General features: G+C 50.2%; 1 protein-coding gene and 1 long non-coding RNA gene across 2 annotated transcripts in view; one reads left to right on the forward strand and one right to left on the reverse strand.

The window, feature by feature from the left end:
* Window positions 1-1,978: 1,978 nt before the first annotated feature.
* Window positions 1,979-3,610, reverse strand: LOC116749653. Its single transcript, XR_004348665.1, has 3 exons — window positions 3,454-3,610; window positions 2,548-2,709; window positions 1,979-2,410 (listed from the first exon to the last, which is right to left on the reverse strand). It is a non-coding gene; the product is annotated as an uncharacterized LOC116749653 (long non-coding RNA).
* Window positions 3,611-13,433: 9,823 nt separating this feature from the next.
* YY1 (YY1 transcription factor) overlaps window positions 13,434-18,272 on the forward strand; it is a 30,434-nt gene continuing 25,595 nt past the window's right edge. The window contains exon 1 of the mRNA XM_032624174.1: window positions 13,434-14,229. Coding sequence (XP_032480065.1) covers window positions 13,557-14,229 — 673 coding nt within the window. The 5' untranslated portion in view covers window positions 13,434-13,556. The remainder of the gene's footprint in view (window positions 14,230-18,272) is intronic.

Genomic DNA, 18,272 nt, shown 5'->3' on the forward strand with positions numbered 1-18,272 from the left:
TCTTCCACCTGGAGCAACAGGTTCCCTGAAGGCCGTCTGGTACCCGGTGGGCCTGTTCTTCGCTGACCCCTGGGTGACTAGCGGGGTGGCTGCCACGTGGGAGCACCTAATCTAGTGACTTGAACTTGCTGCTCTCTTGCTTTCTGTGTAGTTCGCTGGGGAAACTGATGACGCCACTACACCTTCTGAGTGCTGCAGGAACACCCAGGGATGTGGGCACAGTGAGCGGCTCTCCAGGGACGGTCTCCGAGGCGGGGGGCCGACAGGTACTAGGGGAGCATTCTCAGGTGGTAAGAAGTCAAATAACCTGCTCTTTAACTACGAGGGAAGGGGGGAGGTAGGTAGAACGCTTGAAAATGGTTAACCACTTCACTACTCTTAGGTTTTTAAATGGGGAGAAAGCTCCCAGCCACCATTCTTCCTTCTGATAGGGAAATGGTATAGTTAGTTGTCTAAAGTATCCAAAAGATCTGATACAAAACGGGAAATGATGGGAAAAAAGCACAAATTTAATACGGATAATTTGGCTTCCACGAGCTTTTCTTCATTTGCTACTTAAAAAAAAATTATAAAATACTTGTTTATTTGTACACCCATGTTCACGGCAGCATTATTCACAACACCTAAAATGTGGAAACAACCCAAGTGTCCACGGAGGGATGAGTGGATTAGCAAAATGTGATATATACATACGAAGGACCATTATTTGGCCTTAACAAGGAAGGAAATTCTGACATACCTCATGACATGGATGAATACTGAGGATATTTTGTTAAGTGAAATAAGCCAGACAATAACAGGACAAACACTGCGTGATTTACGTATACGAGTGAGGTACCTAGAAGTCAAATTTACAGAGACAGAAAGTGAATGGTGAGTGTCAGAGGCTGCAGGGAGTGGCAAGTGGGGAGTTACTGTTCAACAGGAACAGAGTTTCAGTTTGACAAGATGAAAAGAGTTCTGGGGATGGACGGTGGTGATGGATGTACAACCATACAAACATACTTAACACCAACGACCTGCACACTTAAACATGCCTATGATGGTAAATTTTATGTCTTTTACCACAATAAAAAAATCTAAAAGTAAAAATACATGTGTGATAACTGCACACAAATATAAACAAACAAACAAACAAAAACCTACCACATAAACCCCAACTGCTCAAAATCCTAGTTCCCGGAAGCAAACGACACTGTTTTGACATGTTTACTTTCCACTTCTCCTATACCTTTCCCTCAAAAGAGTTGGGATTATAATATATACACAAATGTGTTACATTTTTTGCTTATTATTGTATCGTAGCATTTTTTCATATTAAAAACGTTTACAAAATTAAAAATCATTACATATAAAATCTATCCCGTGGATTCCATATGGACGGACCATAAAATTACCAAGAGACAACACTTTAGACACGCAGAACGGTAACACCCCCTTCAATGTCCCTTCCCCTCCATCCCATTCCCTGGTCTCTCGTTCCCCAAGGGAACAACTTACAGTCTCCCCTGTGGCAGTAGGTCAAGAATGGGCCCCTGCAAGTTCCTCGCACCCCAGGACAAGGGTTTACGTGAGAAGCCCAGTGGGAGCAGTGGGTTCACGGCTCCACAGGCCTGACCCCTGACTCTGCAATTCCTTTCGCCTTTCCACACAGTCCTCGTCATCATGCCGGTTTCTGGGCAGGAAGGAAGAAGAGGGGCTGTCTTCTCTTGGGGCTTTATCTTCTTATTAGGGAAGGGAAGCCTCTAAAGTAACATATGTTTTCCTTAATATTTCACTGGCCAGAACTGGGTCACATTCTTCCCAACTCCTTTTCACATCCATCACTGGCTAAAGGAAGTAAGACTGCCTTGGGGGGAAAAAAAAGGGACTTCCTGGCGGTCCAGCAGTTAGGACACTGTGCTTCCACTGCTGGGGACCTGGGTTTGATCCCTGCTCGGGGAACGCAGATCCCGCAAGCCATGTGGCGTGGCCCAAAAATAAATTAAAAAAAAAAAAAATTTTTTTTTTAAAAAGGACTGCCTTCGCTGTTTAGCCAATCATGATTTATCCCCCGAGCTAAGATAGTTCCACCCTCTTCCCGAAGGAGCAGATTTCTACCTGCTACCCGAAGAAAAAACTGGGGCTCTGTAAGGAGGGAGCATTGGATGCAGGGAGAAGAGTGGTCGCTGGCCAGACACCAGAGTGGATGCCACAGGGACCTGATGTATTCTGCTAAACAAACGCACACACGTACATCCGCGTGACATACAGTAACGTGTTCAACCACTCTTCGAGGCTGTTTCTAGAAGGGATTTCTGATGTACGACCCCAGCTTACATAAAGGCTATGTGAGAGTCAGCAGCTAACATCGAGCTGGTGGAATAACGTGATGGACGACAGTCAAGACGCCTCCCGTCTCCATAGGCTCCTATGACAGACACAGCCAATAAGATGAAGATCCACATATTACATCTGGTATGTAACAGGTAAGTCACTAAATTTGGATCCTAAGAAAAGCAACGGTTTGAATAGAGGATGGGGAAAGGCGATTTAAAAGCTACATACATGTGAAAGCAAGCAGTGGCTGGTTTGCAGCTCTGAACACTGAAAGGGATGAGTTCCAGTGAACCTTGACACCATGAAGTCACAGCTGAACATGGCCAGGCCCGCTACAGGTGGAAGCCAGAAGCGGACAGACTGTAGTCTTTCATCGAGTAGCCTTTGCATCTAGAATTCAGTGGTTTGGGGAAAAACAAAAGGGATGAGTAAGCATCCAAGGGAAACTACCACTTCATGGCTGGAGAGATGTGTGTGAGCAGATCTATAAAACACCTCTACCTGCCTGTAACACAAGCAGCATTGTTACCTGCTTACCACTGGATTAATACATGAATCAAGGCATTTACTTCGGCAGGAAATGGTCTTTCTACGTGGACTCCCTCTTTGTTGTGGCAGTGGCACTGGGGGTTTGCTTGTAGTAAAACGTTTGCTTTGAGAGGGCTGGAGCAAAGACTGTGTGGGCTTTGTGCAGGTCAAAATAAGACCGTTTTTCCAAAGCACAGTCTCCTTAAAGGGTTTCATTTTTGAAGACACTTTTGAGAAATAATTAGAAATATACACTTGCATGTAGTTTGGGATAAGCAATCTTCTTTACTTGTTTCACATTATAAACCAGTTTTCACTGTTTGAATTTCCTAGAATTATGTCTAATTTCCAGACACTTATTTGCTCGCAAACGTGGAAATTCCTACTACTCAAAACATCTTAAGGACGAGTAAGCTAAATTCAGGGTTCCCAGAGTCTGATTACTTTAAGACTCTGCCACGCTGCTTGGCCCATGAAGCAGCATTTTCCTGTCCCCACCAACCCCCATCAAAGTACACCACCATTTATTTAACACTTAGGGTGTTCCAGGCCCTGAGTAACTCAGATGCAGGAACAGCTACGAGAAAGCAGAAGAAACATCCCTACCTTCCGGAAGCTTCCAACTCAGGAACTATCTACAAGTAATTAAAGTAAAAGACAGCTAACTGCTTAGCAAGTTGGGAATTTTCCATGCTGCGGAGAAACGGAAGACCAGGGAGGGCTTTATTTGCAACTGGAGGGTCTAGGACGCCCTGAGGCAGGCTCGGAACTGAGCGTGAGGAAGGCATTCCTTAAAGAATGGGAGTATGAACAAAGGCGGAAAATGAAGGGGCAGATTCACCAACAATGACGCTTCTGTGAGGCGGAACTGCGGGGGTGGGGTGGTGCCGGGAAGCAGCAGGAGGGAGAGTGAAAACCAGGAAGAGGTGAGGGAATTTATTTCGTACCTATTACATGCCAGGAGCATTGTGCGTATTATTTAGATCAAACGTTACAACAATCTTGAATAGTAATATTCTGATTTTACAGATCAAGAAACTGGCCCAGAGGGGGTCTCCTGGTGGCCTAGTGGTAAGGATTCCCGGCTTTCACTGCCGGGGCCCAGGTTCAGTCCCTGGTCGAGGAACTGAGATCCCACCAGCCACGTGGCCCGGCCAAAAAAAAAGAGAGAAAGAAATGTGAGTAGAGGGAGGAAAAAGAAGAGGACTGAAAATTGGGGCATTATTCCAAGGTGAGGTTGCCAGACAAAACACAGGACAGCCAGTTAAATCTGAATTTCAAATAAACAAGGAAGACTTGTTTATCTGAAATACCAAAAAAAAAGAAAGAAACGGCCCAGAGAGGTCAACAAACTCACCTGAGATCACTCAGCTTATAAATAGTGGAGCAAATATTCAAAACCGGGTCTGTCTGATCAAAACTCCTATTTTTTCCCTGCTATGCCATGCTTCCTTCGAGCCCAGCCAAGGATTCGGGACTTTATTCCACGTGCAGCAGCGCTGGAGGACACAGGAAGGAGCATCAACGGGCACTTCTGCTCTGACAGGGCGGACGAGAAACTCCCTGCCCTCAAAGCATGTGCAGTGTTGTGGACCAGCAGCAACATTAACAGCCGTTTTCATTATAATGTGAGGAGAGCGAGAGCAATTTGGTCAGAATGCTATGGAAATTCCCCCCCTAGGAAGGCTTCCTAGAGAGGTCATCTGAGCTGTTTCGGAAGAGGAATAAGGTCGAAGGAGGTGAGAAAGGATCTCCTAGGCAGAGAAAAACAGTCTGAAAACAAAGGTGTGAACTCTTGTGGTGCATGTATCCGGGAGTAGCGGGAAGGACAGAAAACGAGGCCGGCAGGTTTAGGAATGCCTGGCTGAGGAGCAGCTCCATCCCGAGTTTGAACTGGAGTAATGTGGTCCCATCTGCATGTTAGAAAAACCCAGGAGAGCCTTGGGAACAGAGAGGGCTGGAGGCAGGTAGAGCGACTGGTCGCCAAAGCTTTAGGTGAGAGAGAGCCAAGGCCTGCACCAAGACAGTAAGAGCAGGAATGGAGAAAAGTTGGTTTGAAAAATATTTAGGAGGACTTGGTGGCTATACACGGGGATTACGGAGCCAGAGGAGTCAGATGATTTCCAGATTTCGGCCCCGGGCAACTGGGTGTGACTGGTGAGAGGGTAGGTACCCGAGAGGAAGAGGGCAAGAAGGTTGTTAGGGAGACCCCGTGGGACACTGAGTGGGGACAGTGGATGTGCGTCTAGAGCTCTCTGGAGAATCCAGACTAGAGACAGAAGCTAAGACTGCTCAGCACGCAGGTGGCTGTTAAGGCCACAGGGATGGATAAGGTGACGCAGGACAGCATGCAGAAGAGGGCCAAGAGGAGGAAAAGTCAGAAGCGAGAAGATGGACAGCAGAGCTAAGGAAGGAATCCGGGGACCGAGCAGCCGGCCACATCAAGTGCAAGAAAGGATGAGAAAACGAGGTCAGAAAAGCCTCACCTGGGCAGGGCACCACAGCAGGTGAGGACACAGTACCTGCAGCTCAACAGATGGAGCAAAAACTCTCAACACAGACCTGGTCTCAGGAGGCTTAGCTGGGAATGGAAGGAGATGGGCAATGGCTACAAGGAGACACAGGGTCAAGAGACAGCCTTGTTTCTGAAGACCAGGAGAGGGACTTCCCTGGTGGTGCAGTGGTTAAGAATCCGCCTGCCAAGGCAGGGGATGAGCCCTGGTCCGGGAGGATCCCACATGCCGCGGAGCAAACTAAGCCTGTGCGCTAAAACTACTGAGTCCATGTGCCACAACTACTGAAGCCCGCGCACCTAGAGTCTGTGCTCTGCAACAAGAGAAGCCACCGCAATGAGAAGCCCGCGCACCGCAACAAAGAGTAGCCCCCGCTTGCTGCAACTAGAGAAAGCCCGCGTGCAGCAACGAAGACCCAACGCAGCCAAAAATAAATATGTTAAATAATAATAAATAAAGACCAGGAGAGACTTATTAATCCAAAGAAAAAGAGCCAGGGACAAACGGCAGAAGAGCCAGGGACAAGAAAAGAGCCAGGGACAGACGAGAGATGACAAGTGATGGCACAGAGCCCGAGAGGAAGGGGAGGAGGGAACACAGGTAGAGACAGGACACAGGCTCATCCAGGAGCGGCCACAAAGGGAGAGCTGGTGTCTGACGGAATGAATTCTGACCCTTCCAACTTTCTTGAAGTAGGAGGCATTGGAAGTGGGCTACTGCAGTGGGGACGGAGAGAAGGACACAAGCAGATTTCTTATGAACTTTGAGGCAAGTAATTTAAAGAATCTGCTGAGCAAAACGGTGGAGGGGGGCTGAGTCGGGACAAGTAAAAAGCAATGTCAAGTGACATCACTTAGGTGACGCCGGGGACCCTAAGTCACTGCAGAACTCTACATACGCAAGTGGCGTTTCTTCCAGTAGATCCCAGGATCTCAGAAGTATACAGACAAAAGTGAGTTGACCCAAGGGTGACGTTTTATCAGCCATAAGCAGTGCGGGAGGCTGAGGATGTTGGTAACCAATTGTGGAGTTCTGGTCTGGGAAGGAAAGAGGGATTAGAAAATTGAAGGTTTGAGGCTGAAATCAAGGGATAACAGGAAAGACGGTGTGAGAGTTGGAGAGGATAGGAGATTGGGAGTTTAATGTTCCAAATGTGGGACTTCCCTGGCGGTCCAGGGGTTAAGACTCTGTGCTCCCAATGCAGGGGGCATGGGTTCGATCCCTGGTTAGGGAACTAAGATCCCGCATGCTGCACAGGGCAGCCAAAAACAAACAAAAAGGGATTCCAAATATGGCACTGCTCCTAGGAATGACAAGGACCAGGATATGGCAGCCGAAGAGGTGGGAATGAAGGTAGCTGGAGTTTCGGAAGCCAACATAAATAGGCTGCAGTGACTCAGACGACTCAGGGGCTGGTATGGCTTAGGTTTGAGAGAAAGACATTACATAAGTTTAAGCGCCAGGTCTTCGATGAGCATGGGAGACAGTGAGGTGATGATAGAGAGGGGCATTGTGGGGTGATGGCTTTAGCCTCCAACCATGTCAGTCGGCACTGCCTTTGGTATGATTTGGTCAGTCACTAGGAAAAGATCCAGGCAATCCACGACCGCATTCTTGCTGCAATGACACCGCTGTTTACGCAAAACAGTGCAAGGACACTCCCAATCCATCCCTCGGGGAATAAGGGGATGGCATGCTTTAGAATACGATAGTTCTTCCTTTGCACCCACCCTTTAAATCCCCCAATTAAAACTGTACACAAGCGCTAAGGAAGTTTGCTGGCAACCCTGTACTGGGACGTGGAGAGAGGAGACCGATGCTCATCCTCTTCTGTCTGCCACCTCTGGGCTGCTGTTTCCCTGAGTGGCAGCTGTTGACCCCACCGTGACGAAGACACCCTTGCCAAGTCTTCCTGGGTCTACCCTTTCCGGCCAAAGCACCTCTGTGTCACAAGGGGAAAAGTGACCAGTAAGACACGAGCAGCTGGATCCCAATGTCGACCCACTTCCAAAAAGAGCTCCAGTGTTGAGAAATTGAGTTCTGATTGACACAGAAAACACAAAAGCAGTTGTTTAGCCTACTTTTAGTAGACAGTAATCCACCTAGCTCGGGGAGATTCAAAACTTATCACTGATATGACAAATCTCTTTAAGAAAAGTCTGGCTAGCAAATGAATTCTTATCTGCTCTAAGAAACCAAGTAAGCACTGGGTCCAGCCTATAAGGATGAGCCCTGAAACCAGCACAGAAACTGAGAGGTGAGTGGCAGAGGCTAGCTCACCTGGAGCGAGATGGTAAGAAGGAAATATAATCAGTCCTGGGGAGCATCAAGCCTTCACACGGTTTACTTACCACCACGGCTGATTCCTGTAAGCCTGAAGACTGGCACCGTTAGGCCCGTTTTGAAGCCGAAGAAATGAAGACCCGAGAGGCTACAAGACCTTGTGGATGTCACCTGGATGACAAAGGGCACAGCCAGGCCCCGACCTGTTTGGACGGCACTGCTCTACTGCTGCCACTCATCCGTTTTGCCTTCCTAAGTACCTTTGTAGCTGGTCTACCTTCCAAGGCCTGGAACTCCAGGACCATTTCCATTATTAATCCCCAAGTTCAAGTGGGAACTCTGAACAAGGAATGGCTCATAAAAAACGAAAACGAAAAAGAAAAGGACATGATGTCAGTAACCAAGTACTGAGAAAACCTCAGGCATCTCAGTAGCAGTTTTGGTGGATTAATTTGCTCATTTGATGAGTTTCTGAGGCAAAAATAGCCCTTTTACACTGAGTGTTATGGGCTTATCGCAAATATTTACAAATTTATCACTTTTTTTTATCTACTTTCTTTTCACATAGAAATTAACATTTCAGAAAAAAAAAAAAAAAGCTGGTTTGCAGCCAAGCACTGGCCTTGGCACTTGGTGGTTTATTTAACTCTCAAGTCCCAGGTGAAATGTCCCCTCCTCAGAAAGGGCTTTATCTGACTAGCTTGGCCTAGGTCCACTTGTCCCCAGACTCTCCACTTCTTGTCAGGACTGCCAAGTGGAAGTGAGACCGGTATCTCTGAGCTCTCTGGTCATAGCCTGTGTCCCACCTGGGCGCATTGTTTGGTTTACGGCAGGGCAGTATTCTCCAGCCTCGCAGAGCCTCGCAGAGCAGGTCATAGCCTGTCTCCCACCTGGGCACATTGTTTGGTTAACGGCAGGGCAGTATTCTCCAGCCTCGCAGAGCAGGTGCTTGACAAACAGGGATGAACAGCTGGGCTCACCTAATCCGCCCGTCACTCCTCTTTAGCAAACGGAGAAAATCCCTAACAGAGGCTGCGTGTCCAGCCCACTCTCACAGAGCTCCAGCACTGACCTGCCTCACACACCGATGCAGGAGTGGCTCGGCTTCCTGTATTTCTGCGCTGCAGTAAGTATGCCGTGAAACAAGCTACCGCAGATCGAGACAGAACTTTCCATTCATTCTGTTCAATCACATGGGTGACATTCATTTGGATGGGCAGGTGGCAGGAGCAACTGCAGTACAAAGAAGTTGATTTAGCTTCTACTTTGGAGGGGCACACAACGAGCGAAGTAGAGAAAAACAAGGCGAATTTATCACTAGAGATTTCAACTTTCCTTAGACTTACAGGCAATAACCAGATTCATCTACTGTACTAAACCACTTAGCCTCAGAAAAAGAGTCTAAGACCCTATAAAAGCGAAGGACATGAAACGTTGCAGAAATGGTGTTAGCTTTACAGACTTGTATGGTTAAGGTATTCCACCACAATTTAAGCTCCAAATCTAATGTATGCATTGATTTTGGGGGAAGGGAGGAGTATCCCCTAAATAGCCCAGGTTTCAAAAATTCCACAATCAAGAACACACTATAGTTTAGATGATTAGGAAAATGTGTACACACCTATAGTTTTTCAATTAACTTGTATTGATCCAAACTAGGGGTAACTAATTTAGATGCAGAAACACAAATTTTCATCCTGATTTTTCTACATGTTTTATTGGAAACTCAGCATGGATCTGGAACAGGGTCCGATCAGCAAATGTAAAAAGATTTCTAGCCTAACAAAAGGCAAAGCTCTAGCTGCAGCCCCATCACTACGCTGCAATGTGACCTTCAGCAGCTCCTCTCTCAGCTGGTTTCCTTAACTGCAAAACAGAGACTGGGCTAATATTCTCCATACAGTAACCAATGCACAGCACCAACTACCTGCTAGAAGTAACTCCAAAAGAACTAGACATTAGAACTAACCAAAAAGCAATTTTACGAGACAACCAAACTAGTTTGTGGTAAGGGACATTACTTAGCATGAGTTCACTGCCTGGATCATTTCCGATCTGTTAGAAATAAAAATAAGGTAGAATCAGATTTCATCGCTAGCCTCCCTATAATTAATAAATGAGAAGATACTCTGAAAAAAGGAGAGAAAGAGATACTAGGTGTCTCTCAATTCACATCCTTTATTCTACCACCCACTCCCACCCTCTCCCCTCCTCTCCACGCATGTCCCTTCCTAAACCACATGGTCTTAAAGCTGAGTTGGAAATTTAATGGAGGTTTCCGGAACGGAACCATTAGGAATGAGAGAGGAGAGACGCCATCCAAAGAGCTGTGGTTAACAGTCCACACCTTTGTCCTGTGCTGTCCTGTCAAGGGACACACTCCTTGCAGGATATGTGTCACATCTCCTCAGCCATTAGTGAGCTCTAACTTCTCAAAGATTCTAGAAACCTTACACAACTCTTAGGATTCTTCCAACCTTCTACTTTCTTCTATAGTTGTTGACATTCATTTCCACGGTGGACTGGAAGTCGTTGGAGCTTTTTTTTTTTTCTTTTTTTGCGGTATGTGGGCCTCTCACTGTTGTGGCCTCTCCCGTTTGCGGAGCAACAGGCTCCGGACGCGCAGGCTCAGCGGCCATGGCTCACGGGCGCAGCCGCTTCGCGGCATGTGGGATCTTCCCGGACCGGGGCATGAACCCGTGTCCCCTGCGTCGGCAGGCGGACTCTCAACCACTGCGCCACCAGGGAAGCCCTCATTGGAGCTTTTGAGACACCTAAAATGGCCGAGCACTTTCACACAGAAGTCCTCTCTGTCATGGTGCCTTCATTTTTTGATGAACCAACAATCATTCCATGTACAAGGCATTAGGCTGTAGACGGACCCAGCCGTGGTCTTTGCCCTCAGTTGGAAGGATAAAAGCACGCAAACATGGCTGTAAAATACCCAGTTTAATTAAGTGGGGTCAGTCAATTTTCTTGCTGCCAAGACAAAAGGACTCTAGAAGTTCCGAGGGAAGGTTCATTGGCCCAGTTTATTCTGCCCAAACAGAACAGGATAAAAGCAGTGAAATTATCCCTACCTTTAGAGGCCCATGGCTCTGGAACTGCACTTTAACCTGTCCTTTTACCTTTAGCAGCAAATGCAAGCAAGCTAGAGCAAATACAGCATCGTGTCTTTGCATGCCTATTCATAAGGTACTCCATAGCTAAAGAGCACAAAACAAGAATCTCTCCCACCATGGAAAACTCAAGACCTATCTAACAGGTCACCTGCTCTGGGGCAATTTTTTTTTTTTTTTTTTTGCAGTACGCGGGCCTCTCACTGCCGCGGCCTCTCCCGTTGCGGAGCACAGGTTCCTGACGCGCAGGCTCAGTGGCCATGGCTCACGGCCCTAGCCGCTCTGCGGCATGTGGGATCCCCCTGGACCGGGGCGCGAACCCGCGTCCCCTGCATTGGCAGATGGACTCTCAACCACTGCGCCACCAGGGAAGTGGGGCAATTTTTAAAAGCTCTTCATGCAGCAGGTGAATAGCTGGACCGTCTCAGTGCTTTCTCCCACCTACCACCCTTCCTGACAGATAAACCCTTTTCAGCTTTCTCCACTTGACTGTGAAGTCTGTAGACCTATGACTCAGGAGCTAGGCTGCCTAACTGGGTACTTCCCCCATTTCTCTTGTATCTATGGGGAAGCATCAACTACTTGCAAAGACATCCTCCCATCAATTACTAGAGAGTGGGGAAAGTGAAATTAATTAAGCCACATAAAAATTCTCCCACAATTCGTTTTCATTTGTGAAATATTTATGCAGAATTTATAAGCCACGAAGCCAGAAATGACTTATTTCAACAGACTTGACTTTGTCAAACTGTGTGGGTGTAGCATTCCAATGGGAATTACTCAGAATTTAAAACTCAGAGACAACGATCTAATTTTTCACTCCCTATACCAACATCCTCAAATATCAAGTCCAATGCCGTTGAAAAATAAGCACGGACTAAACGAGATTGACAAAGTCACTTTTTAATCAGAACACACAAACCTCTTTCTCTAAAGGTTGTCAAGAAAGACACCTGCTTGCTTTAATAAGTTGGATCTAAGATTAATGTATATATTACAGTTCAGAATAATCACGGTGCTCACCTTCAAGAACACTGTTCCAAAAGACAAGGCTAAACGTTGTGAATATACACGTTTGAGAAATTCACTCAGCCGTTAAATTGGCCAAACGGGTACAACAAAGACACACCTTCCCAGTTTCTCACTTTCACATGATTTTCTTTCTTAAAAACCAGTTTTTATTTCTGTTGCTTCAAACTCAAAGTCAGGTCGACCAAAACAATGAATAAGGGCAAAACCACTTCACCGCAGCTATTCAGGAAGGGTTAATTGCCGCTAATTCGTGCCAGGAAAAATATAGGCTCTGCTGCAGGTATTAAGAACAGTGCGGGAAAATTGTAGAATTTTCAACGAGGAAACAAATGCAAAGCCTGGTGGACATTAGGAGGAGCGTCTATGCAAGTGAGAAAGAGGTGAAGACGGTGGTCGAGGGAAACAATGATTGGCTGGAGAGCGAAGAAAGGGAAGCTCAGAAGGAAATTTTCGAAAGCCAAGCTACCGGACCAGCGGCCGGGACCCTGCTGTTCTTAAGACCTATGGGGAAGCAGGCACCCAACGGCTTCGTCTCAGGTTTCCGCGGGTCACAAAAGGATAACGGACATCCTCCCAACACTGGACCTGGGGGCTCCGCGCGCCGCTTCCGCCCGCCCCGCCCCGCTTGCAGCCCACCTGCGCTCAGTCCCGGACCCAGCGGGGACGGGGCGCTCGCGGCGATATGTGCCGACCCGCAGCCGCCGGCGGACGTTTCCCTCCGCTGCCCGCCCGCCCACCCTCCTTTGTTGGCCTGGCCCTCCTCCCTCACTCGGCCGCCATCGCCCGCCCGAAGCTAGGCGTCAAGAGCGAACGCCGCCCGACATGAAAAAGGAGGCACAAGCGTTTCTCGTCAAAGCAGACTTTATTGGGGCGCCGGGACCGCCCCGCGCGCGCCGCCCGCTCCCCCTCGCGGCCCCCGGGCCGCCCACCGGCCGGGACCCTGCGCTCAGCCGGCCCCGCCCTGCCCCGCAGGTCCCCTCCCCCGCGGCGCCGGGGGCCGCGCGGACGGCTCACCGGCTCCAAGGCGGCGGCTGCAGCGTCGACGCCCCGCTCCCGAGTGCGGCCCGGGCCCGGGGCGGCGGGCTCCGCACCTATGGCACCGCGAAGGGCGGGGGCCGCGCGACTGGCGGCGGCGGCGGCCGCGGCGGCGGCGCGCTGACGTCACGCGCAGCGGCCAGCCAGCGCGCGCGGAGGCCGTCCCGGCGGCCCCAATCCGGGAGGAGCCCGGGTTGAGTGGGCTGGGCCGCGGCGGCGAACGGGCAGATCGATTGGCAGAGGAGGAGGAGCGAGAGGGCGAGCAGGCAAGTAGGAGCGAGGCGGGGCGTGCCGAGGCTGCACGGAAGTCTCGCGAGGCCGAGCCTGAGCGGAGTGTGGCGGCGGCGGCGGCGGCGAGATCTGGGCTCGGGGTGAGGAGTTGGTATTTGTGTGGAAGGAGGCGGAGGCGCAGGAGGAAGGGGAAAGCGGAGCGCCAGCCCGGAGGGCGGGAGGAGGCGCGGCCAAAGCGGGCGGCCGAGGCGCGGCGGGGCGCCGGGGCGAGCAGCGGCCGAGCGAGCGCGGGGCGCACCGAGGCGAGGAGGCGGGGAAGCCCGCCGCCGCCGCCGCCGCGCCCGCCCCTTCCCCCCGCCGCCCGCCCCCTCTCCCCCCGCCCGCCCGCCGCCTTCCTCCCTCTGCCTTCCTTCCCCACGGCCGGCTGCCTCCTCGCCCGCCTGCCCGCAGCCCCGGAGCTGAGGCCGCCGCGGCCGTGGCGGCCGAGCCCTCAGTCATGGCCTCGGGCGACACTCTCTACATCGCCACGGACGGCTCGGAGATGCCGGCCGAGATCGTGGAGCTGCACGAGATCGAGGTGGAGACCATCCCGGTGGAGACCATCGAGACCACGGTGGTGGGCGAGGAGGAGGAGGAGGACGACGACGACGAGGACGGCGGCGGCGGCGACCACGGCGGCGGGGGCGGCCACGGGCACGCGGGCGGCCACCACCACCACCACCACCACCATCACCACCCGCCCATGATCGCGCTGCAGCCGCTCGTCACCGACGACCCGACCCAGGTGCACCACCACCAGGAGGTGATCCTGGTGCAGACGCGCGAGGAGGTGGTGGGCGGCGACGACTCGGACGGGCTGCGCGCCGAGGACGGCTTCGAGGACCAGATCCTCATCCCGGTACCCGCGCCTGCCGGCGGCGACGACGACTACATTGAGCAGACGCTGGTCACCGTGGCGGCGGCGGGCAAGAGCGGCGGCGGCGGCTCGTCGTCGTCGGGCGGCGGCCGCGTCAAGAAGGGCGGCGGCAAGAAGAGCGGCAAGAAGGGCTACCTCGGCGGCGGGGCCGGGGCGGCGGGCGGCGCGGACGCGGGCAACAAGAAGTGGGAGCAGAAGCAGGTGCAGATCAAGACCCTGGAGGGCGAGTTCTCGGTCACCATGTGGTCCTCAGGTGAGCGCCGGCGCGCGCCGGCCCCCGGGATGTTTTTGTTTTGAAGGGAAGCCATGTTTTATGTGTGTGATGGGCGCCGCCATCTTCTTCGCGGGGCAAGTATGGCGGCCCCAAAAGATGGCGGGCCGCGGCGGGGGCGGCGGGCGGCGGCGCGGCGAAGATGGCGGCGGAGGCGCGGCGCCGCCCGCTAGGCCGCAATGGCGTAGTTTGCTCGGGCGGGGCGGGGCGGGGCGGGGCGTGCTCGGCCAACAGCCGGCCCAGGGCCCGTTGTTCGCGGCCCCCGGCCGGCCGGCCGCGAGGCCGTCTCCCCGCGAGGCCCGGGGACGCGGGAGGGCGTTGGCGGGGCTGCGCGGCCTGGACCTCGCGCCCGGGCTGGGCCGCCGCCTTTCCCCGGCCTTCCTCTGGGGGGCGTCGCTGTCCCGGCTCCGCCCCCGCCCCAACCCGGAGCCTCAAGTCATCCCGGGAGGCGCCTTCCGAGGGGGGCGGGGGCGCCCGCCTGGCCCTCCTCTCGCCCGCCCCGCGTGCAGGCCGGATCCTGCCCGCGGCCGCGCTCGCCTTGCCCGCCTCGGCGGGGCGGGACTTGGGCGGCACGTCGAGCTCGCGTGTGTGCGGGCTCGGCGTCGGCGGGGCCTGTCACCGCGCTGCGGCGAGGGCCTTGCCTCTGCTCCCCCCGCGGCGCCTAGCGAGAGGGGCCGCGGGTTTTTGCAGATTGTTCTCAGTCCTGGGCGTTTGGGGGAGTTTTCTTTCCTTTCTTAAGTATTTGGCTCTTTGCAGGAAGGCTGGTTAGTTACACAGCTAGGAACGTTTGCCACTAAATTGATCAAATCGAGTAAAGCTGCCAGATGCTTTATACTTGACAGAAAACTCCTTATTTTTACCGTGAAAAGAAAGATTCTGGAAAGGGTCTTTCTACTGTTTTAGTACTGCTTTGAACGAGGGCCAGAAAAAATATCTGGGGCAGAAGAGCCTTATCTGCATATGTAAATTTTTTGTTTTTACTTCGTAACTGGTGTTTTCAAGTCCTTATCCTATTATTTTATTCACAGGCTATCTTGTTAAATTGTTGGAATAGTAAATAGACAGAATAATCCTACCATAACTAGTTAACCTAGTACCTGTGATAATTAGATTTAAGTGGTAGAATCCTTTACGCCATAGTTACTCCAGCGCTGTCTTAATAAATTCTCACAATTGGATGGAGCCTCAAAATGCGGTGAACGTTGAGTATTGAAGCGTTGTTAACATTCTCAGGAACGAATGAAATAGGCGAAAAGTCTGGACTGAGAAGCTGGTCTGGTTGTATCATATCTATCTATCTACCCCAGGCGGAGGTAACTAAAGCTGGATGGATCTGTGACTCAGGACTGAGCGAAGGAGCGGAGGTTCTGTCAAAATGTAATAGCAAGTGCTAACAGCGCTGCTGTTCTGGATTTCGGAGGGCCTGGTAGAATTGTCGGTACTTTGAGTTTAGCAGGGGCTATAGGTTTCAGTGAAACACATATTTGAGTACTTAAAAGGTTATCAAAAGATCCTTTCTGTATGCATTCTGGTAGCGCAGAATGATTGCACAGTGATCATGTTGGAACTAAAAGCCATGTTTTCCCATTATTAATCGGAATGGAATAAGAGAGGGGGTGTTGGTTATTGATGAGTTTGCTGAATTCGGGATATCGTTTGAAATTTTTTTTAATTTTTTTTTTTTTTTTTTTGCGGTACGCGGGCCTCTCAGTGCTGTGGCCTCTCCCGTTGAGGAGCACAGGCTCCGGACGCGCAGGCTCAGCGGCCGTGGCTCACGGACCCAGCCGCTCCGCGGCATGTGGGATCTTCCCGGACCGGGGCACGAACCCGTGTGCCCTGCATCGGCAGGCAGACTCTCAACCACTGCGCCACCAGGGAAGCCCAGGGGATTTTATATATTCTGCATTTGATCTTAACCAAATTGTTAATCCACTTCTCCATACTCAGGAAACTTGGTGATGTAGGCTTTAGTTGAAGTGGTACGAATCAGGTTAGCTTAAAAGGCATTTTCTTTGTGCAGGTGGTTGCTGCAGGGTTGTACAGTTTAGGGGTATTGTAATGTCCATTTCTTTAAATCTGGCATGTATGGTTGGTATCTTTTGAATGGAACAGCAGAAAGGGAATCTAGTAGTTCTGTAGTAGAGTAGTTATAGATCTGAAAGAGTCCCTAGAGATCTGCTGTTTTTCTTTTCTTTTTATTGACATAATTCCCACGTGCACAGTTCGGTGATTTTTAGTGTATTCACCAGTTTGTGCAATCATCACCACTATCTAATTCCAGAACATTTTTATCATCCCAGAAAGAAACCCCATAACTGTTATTCCCCACCCCCACCCCCAGCCCTTGGCAACCACTAATCTCACTTTTTCCCTGGATTTGCCTATTCTGGACATTTCGTTTGCATGGAACCATATAATATGTTGCCTTTTGTGTCTGGCTTAGTCTGTTTTCAAGATTTCATCCAAGTTGTAGAATGTACTTCATTCCTTTTTACGGCTGAGTAATATGCCATTGTAGAGATAAAACAGCAGGAGCTGCTTATTTTTGCAGATGAGGAAAGTAAGGTCTAGTTAAGGCTGAATATGTTTTAATATTTAATCACAGTTTAACTGTGTTTTGAATAGTTTTAATCCTTTGCTTTAAGGCCCATGTTTGTTTTTGCTTTTTTTCCCTGGCATGTAATTAATGAACATTTCATTGTTGCCAGATTTAGGGCATAGTATTATGTATTTTTTTCCCCTAGATGTTCATCACTATAGTTTGGGAGCGACATCCTCTTTTGTAGAACTTACTAAAAACTAAACCACTTAACTAAATCACTGGGTGGAGTAGGAAAGCTAACAATAAGAGCTGAGTATTTAAAACATTTAGTTTTGAGAGAACCCTAAGAAGGCTTTCAAATCTTGAGGTTTCAGGTAGTTAGAATTCGTGACCTTCACTCTAGGCTGTTGGTATTTTAACTGTCTTAGGTTAGACCAAATATAGCAGTGCTTTGTGCTGGATCGAGTAAAACATCTCAGAGCAGAAAGCCATTGACATTAGAATCAGCAAATTGAAAGAAAGTCAAAAAGTATTAAATTTTTTCTCACTTTTATGCATTCAGAAGGTTCAGGTTTGCCAAAAATTACTAATCCTGACCATTCCATTCACTGTTTTTCCTTTTTTACCATGCTCTTTAACACTAAGGAGAGATGCCATAAATGTAAATTCCCGTGGAGCCAAGCCCAAGAAACCCTCCAAAGTAATCATGTCAACCCCATGACCTACATAGGGCAGCCTAAGTCATCGAGCCCAATGCCTAACCTGGTAGCTCTGGAAGCCTGGCTTACTGATAAGCCTCGGTGCTGTCAGATTGCATCTGCCGGTTATTAACCCTCCCTCCCCACCACCCCCAGTCAACAGCTGTCTCCCCCAGTAGGAAAAGAGAAATCCGTGTCAGAAGAGGCCACAGCTCCTGACCTACCTACAACTAGCATTTTAGGCTTTTGGAAGAGAATGAATAATAAATTTTTAAAGTATGCCAGACTCCTGGGTTGATATTTACAAAAAGCTTTTCTATTTGTTTTGATGCCTGCTTTAGTAAGATCAGTTTTATTTATTTATCTAAAAAATTATTTTGGCTCCGTTGGGTCTTCGTTTCTGCGCGCAGGCTTTCTCTAGTTGCAGTGAGTGCGGGCTTCTCATTGCGGTGGCTTCTCGTTGCGGAGCACGGGCTCTAGGCGCTCGGGCTTCAGTAGTTGTGGCACGCGGGCTCAGTAGTTGTGGCGCACGGGCCTAGTTGCTCCGTGGCATGTGGGATCTTCCCTGACCTGGGATTGAACCTGTGTCCCCTGCATTGGCAGGCAGATTCTAAACCACTGTGCCACCAGGGAAGTCCGATCAGTTTGTTTTACGGCTGGGAAATTCAGGGCCTACAACAGGTTATTAGCAAAAACAATTATCAAGAACGAACATTTCCTAAGATCTACATTCTTCTGTCATCTCATGACCTTCTCTTTCTAGGTGACCAATTTATAAACTGCTC

This window comes from Phocoena sinus, chromosome 2 (genome assembly GCF_008692025.1).
Source record: "Phocoena sinus isolate mPhoSin1 chromosome 2, mPhoSin1.pri, whole genome shotgun sequence".
In the NCBI taxonomy this organism is placed as follows: domain Eukaryota; kingdom Metazoa; phylum Chordata; class Mammalia; order Artiodactyla; family Phocoenidae; genus Phocoena; species Phocoena sinus.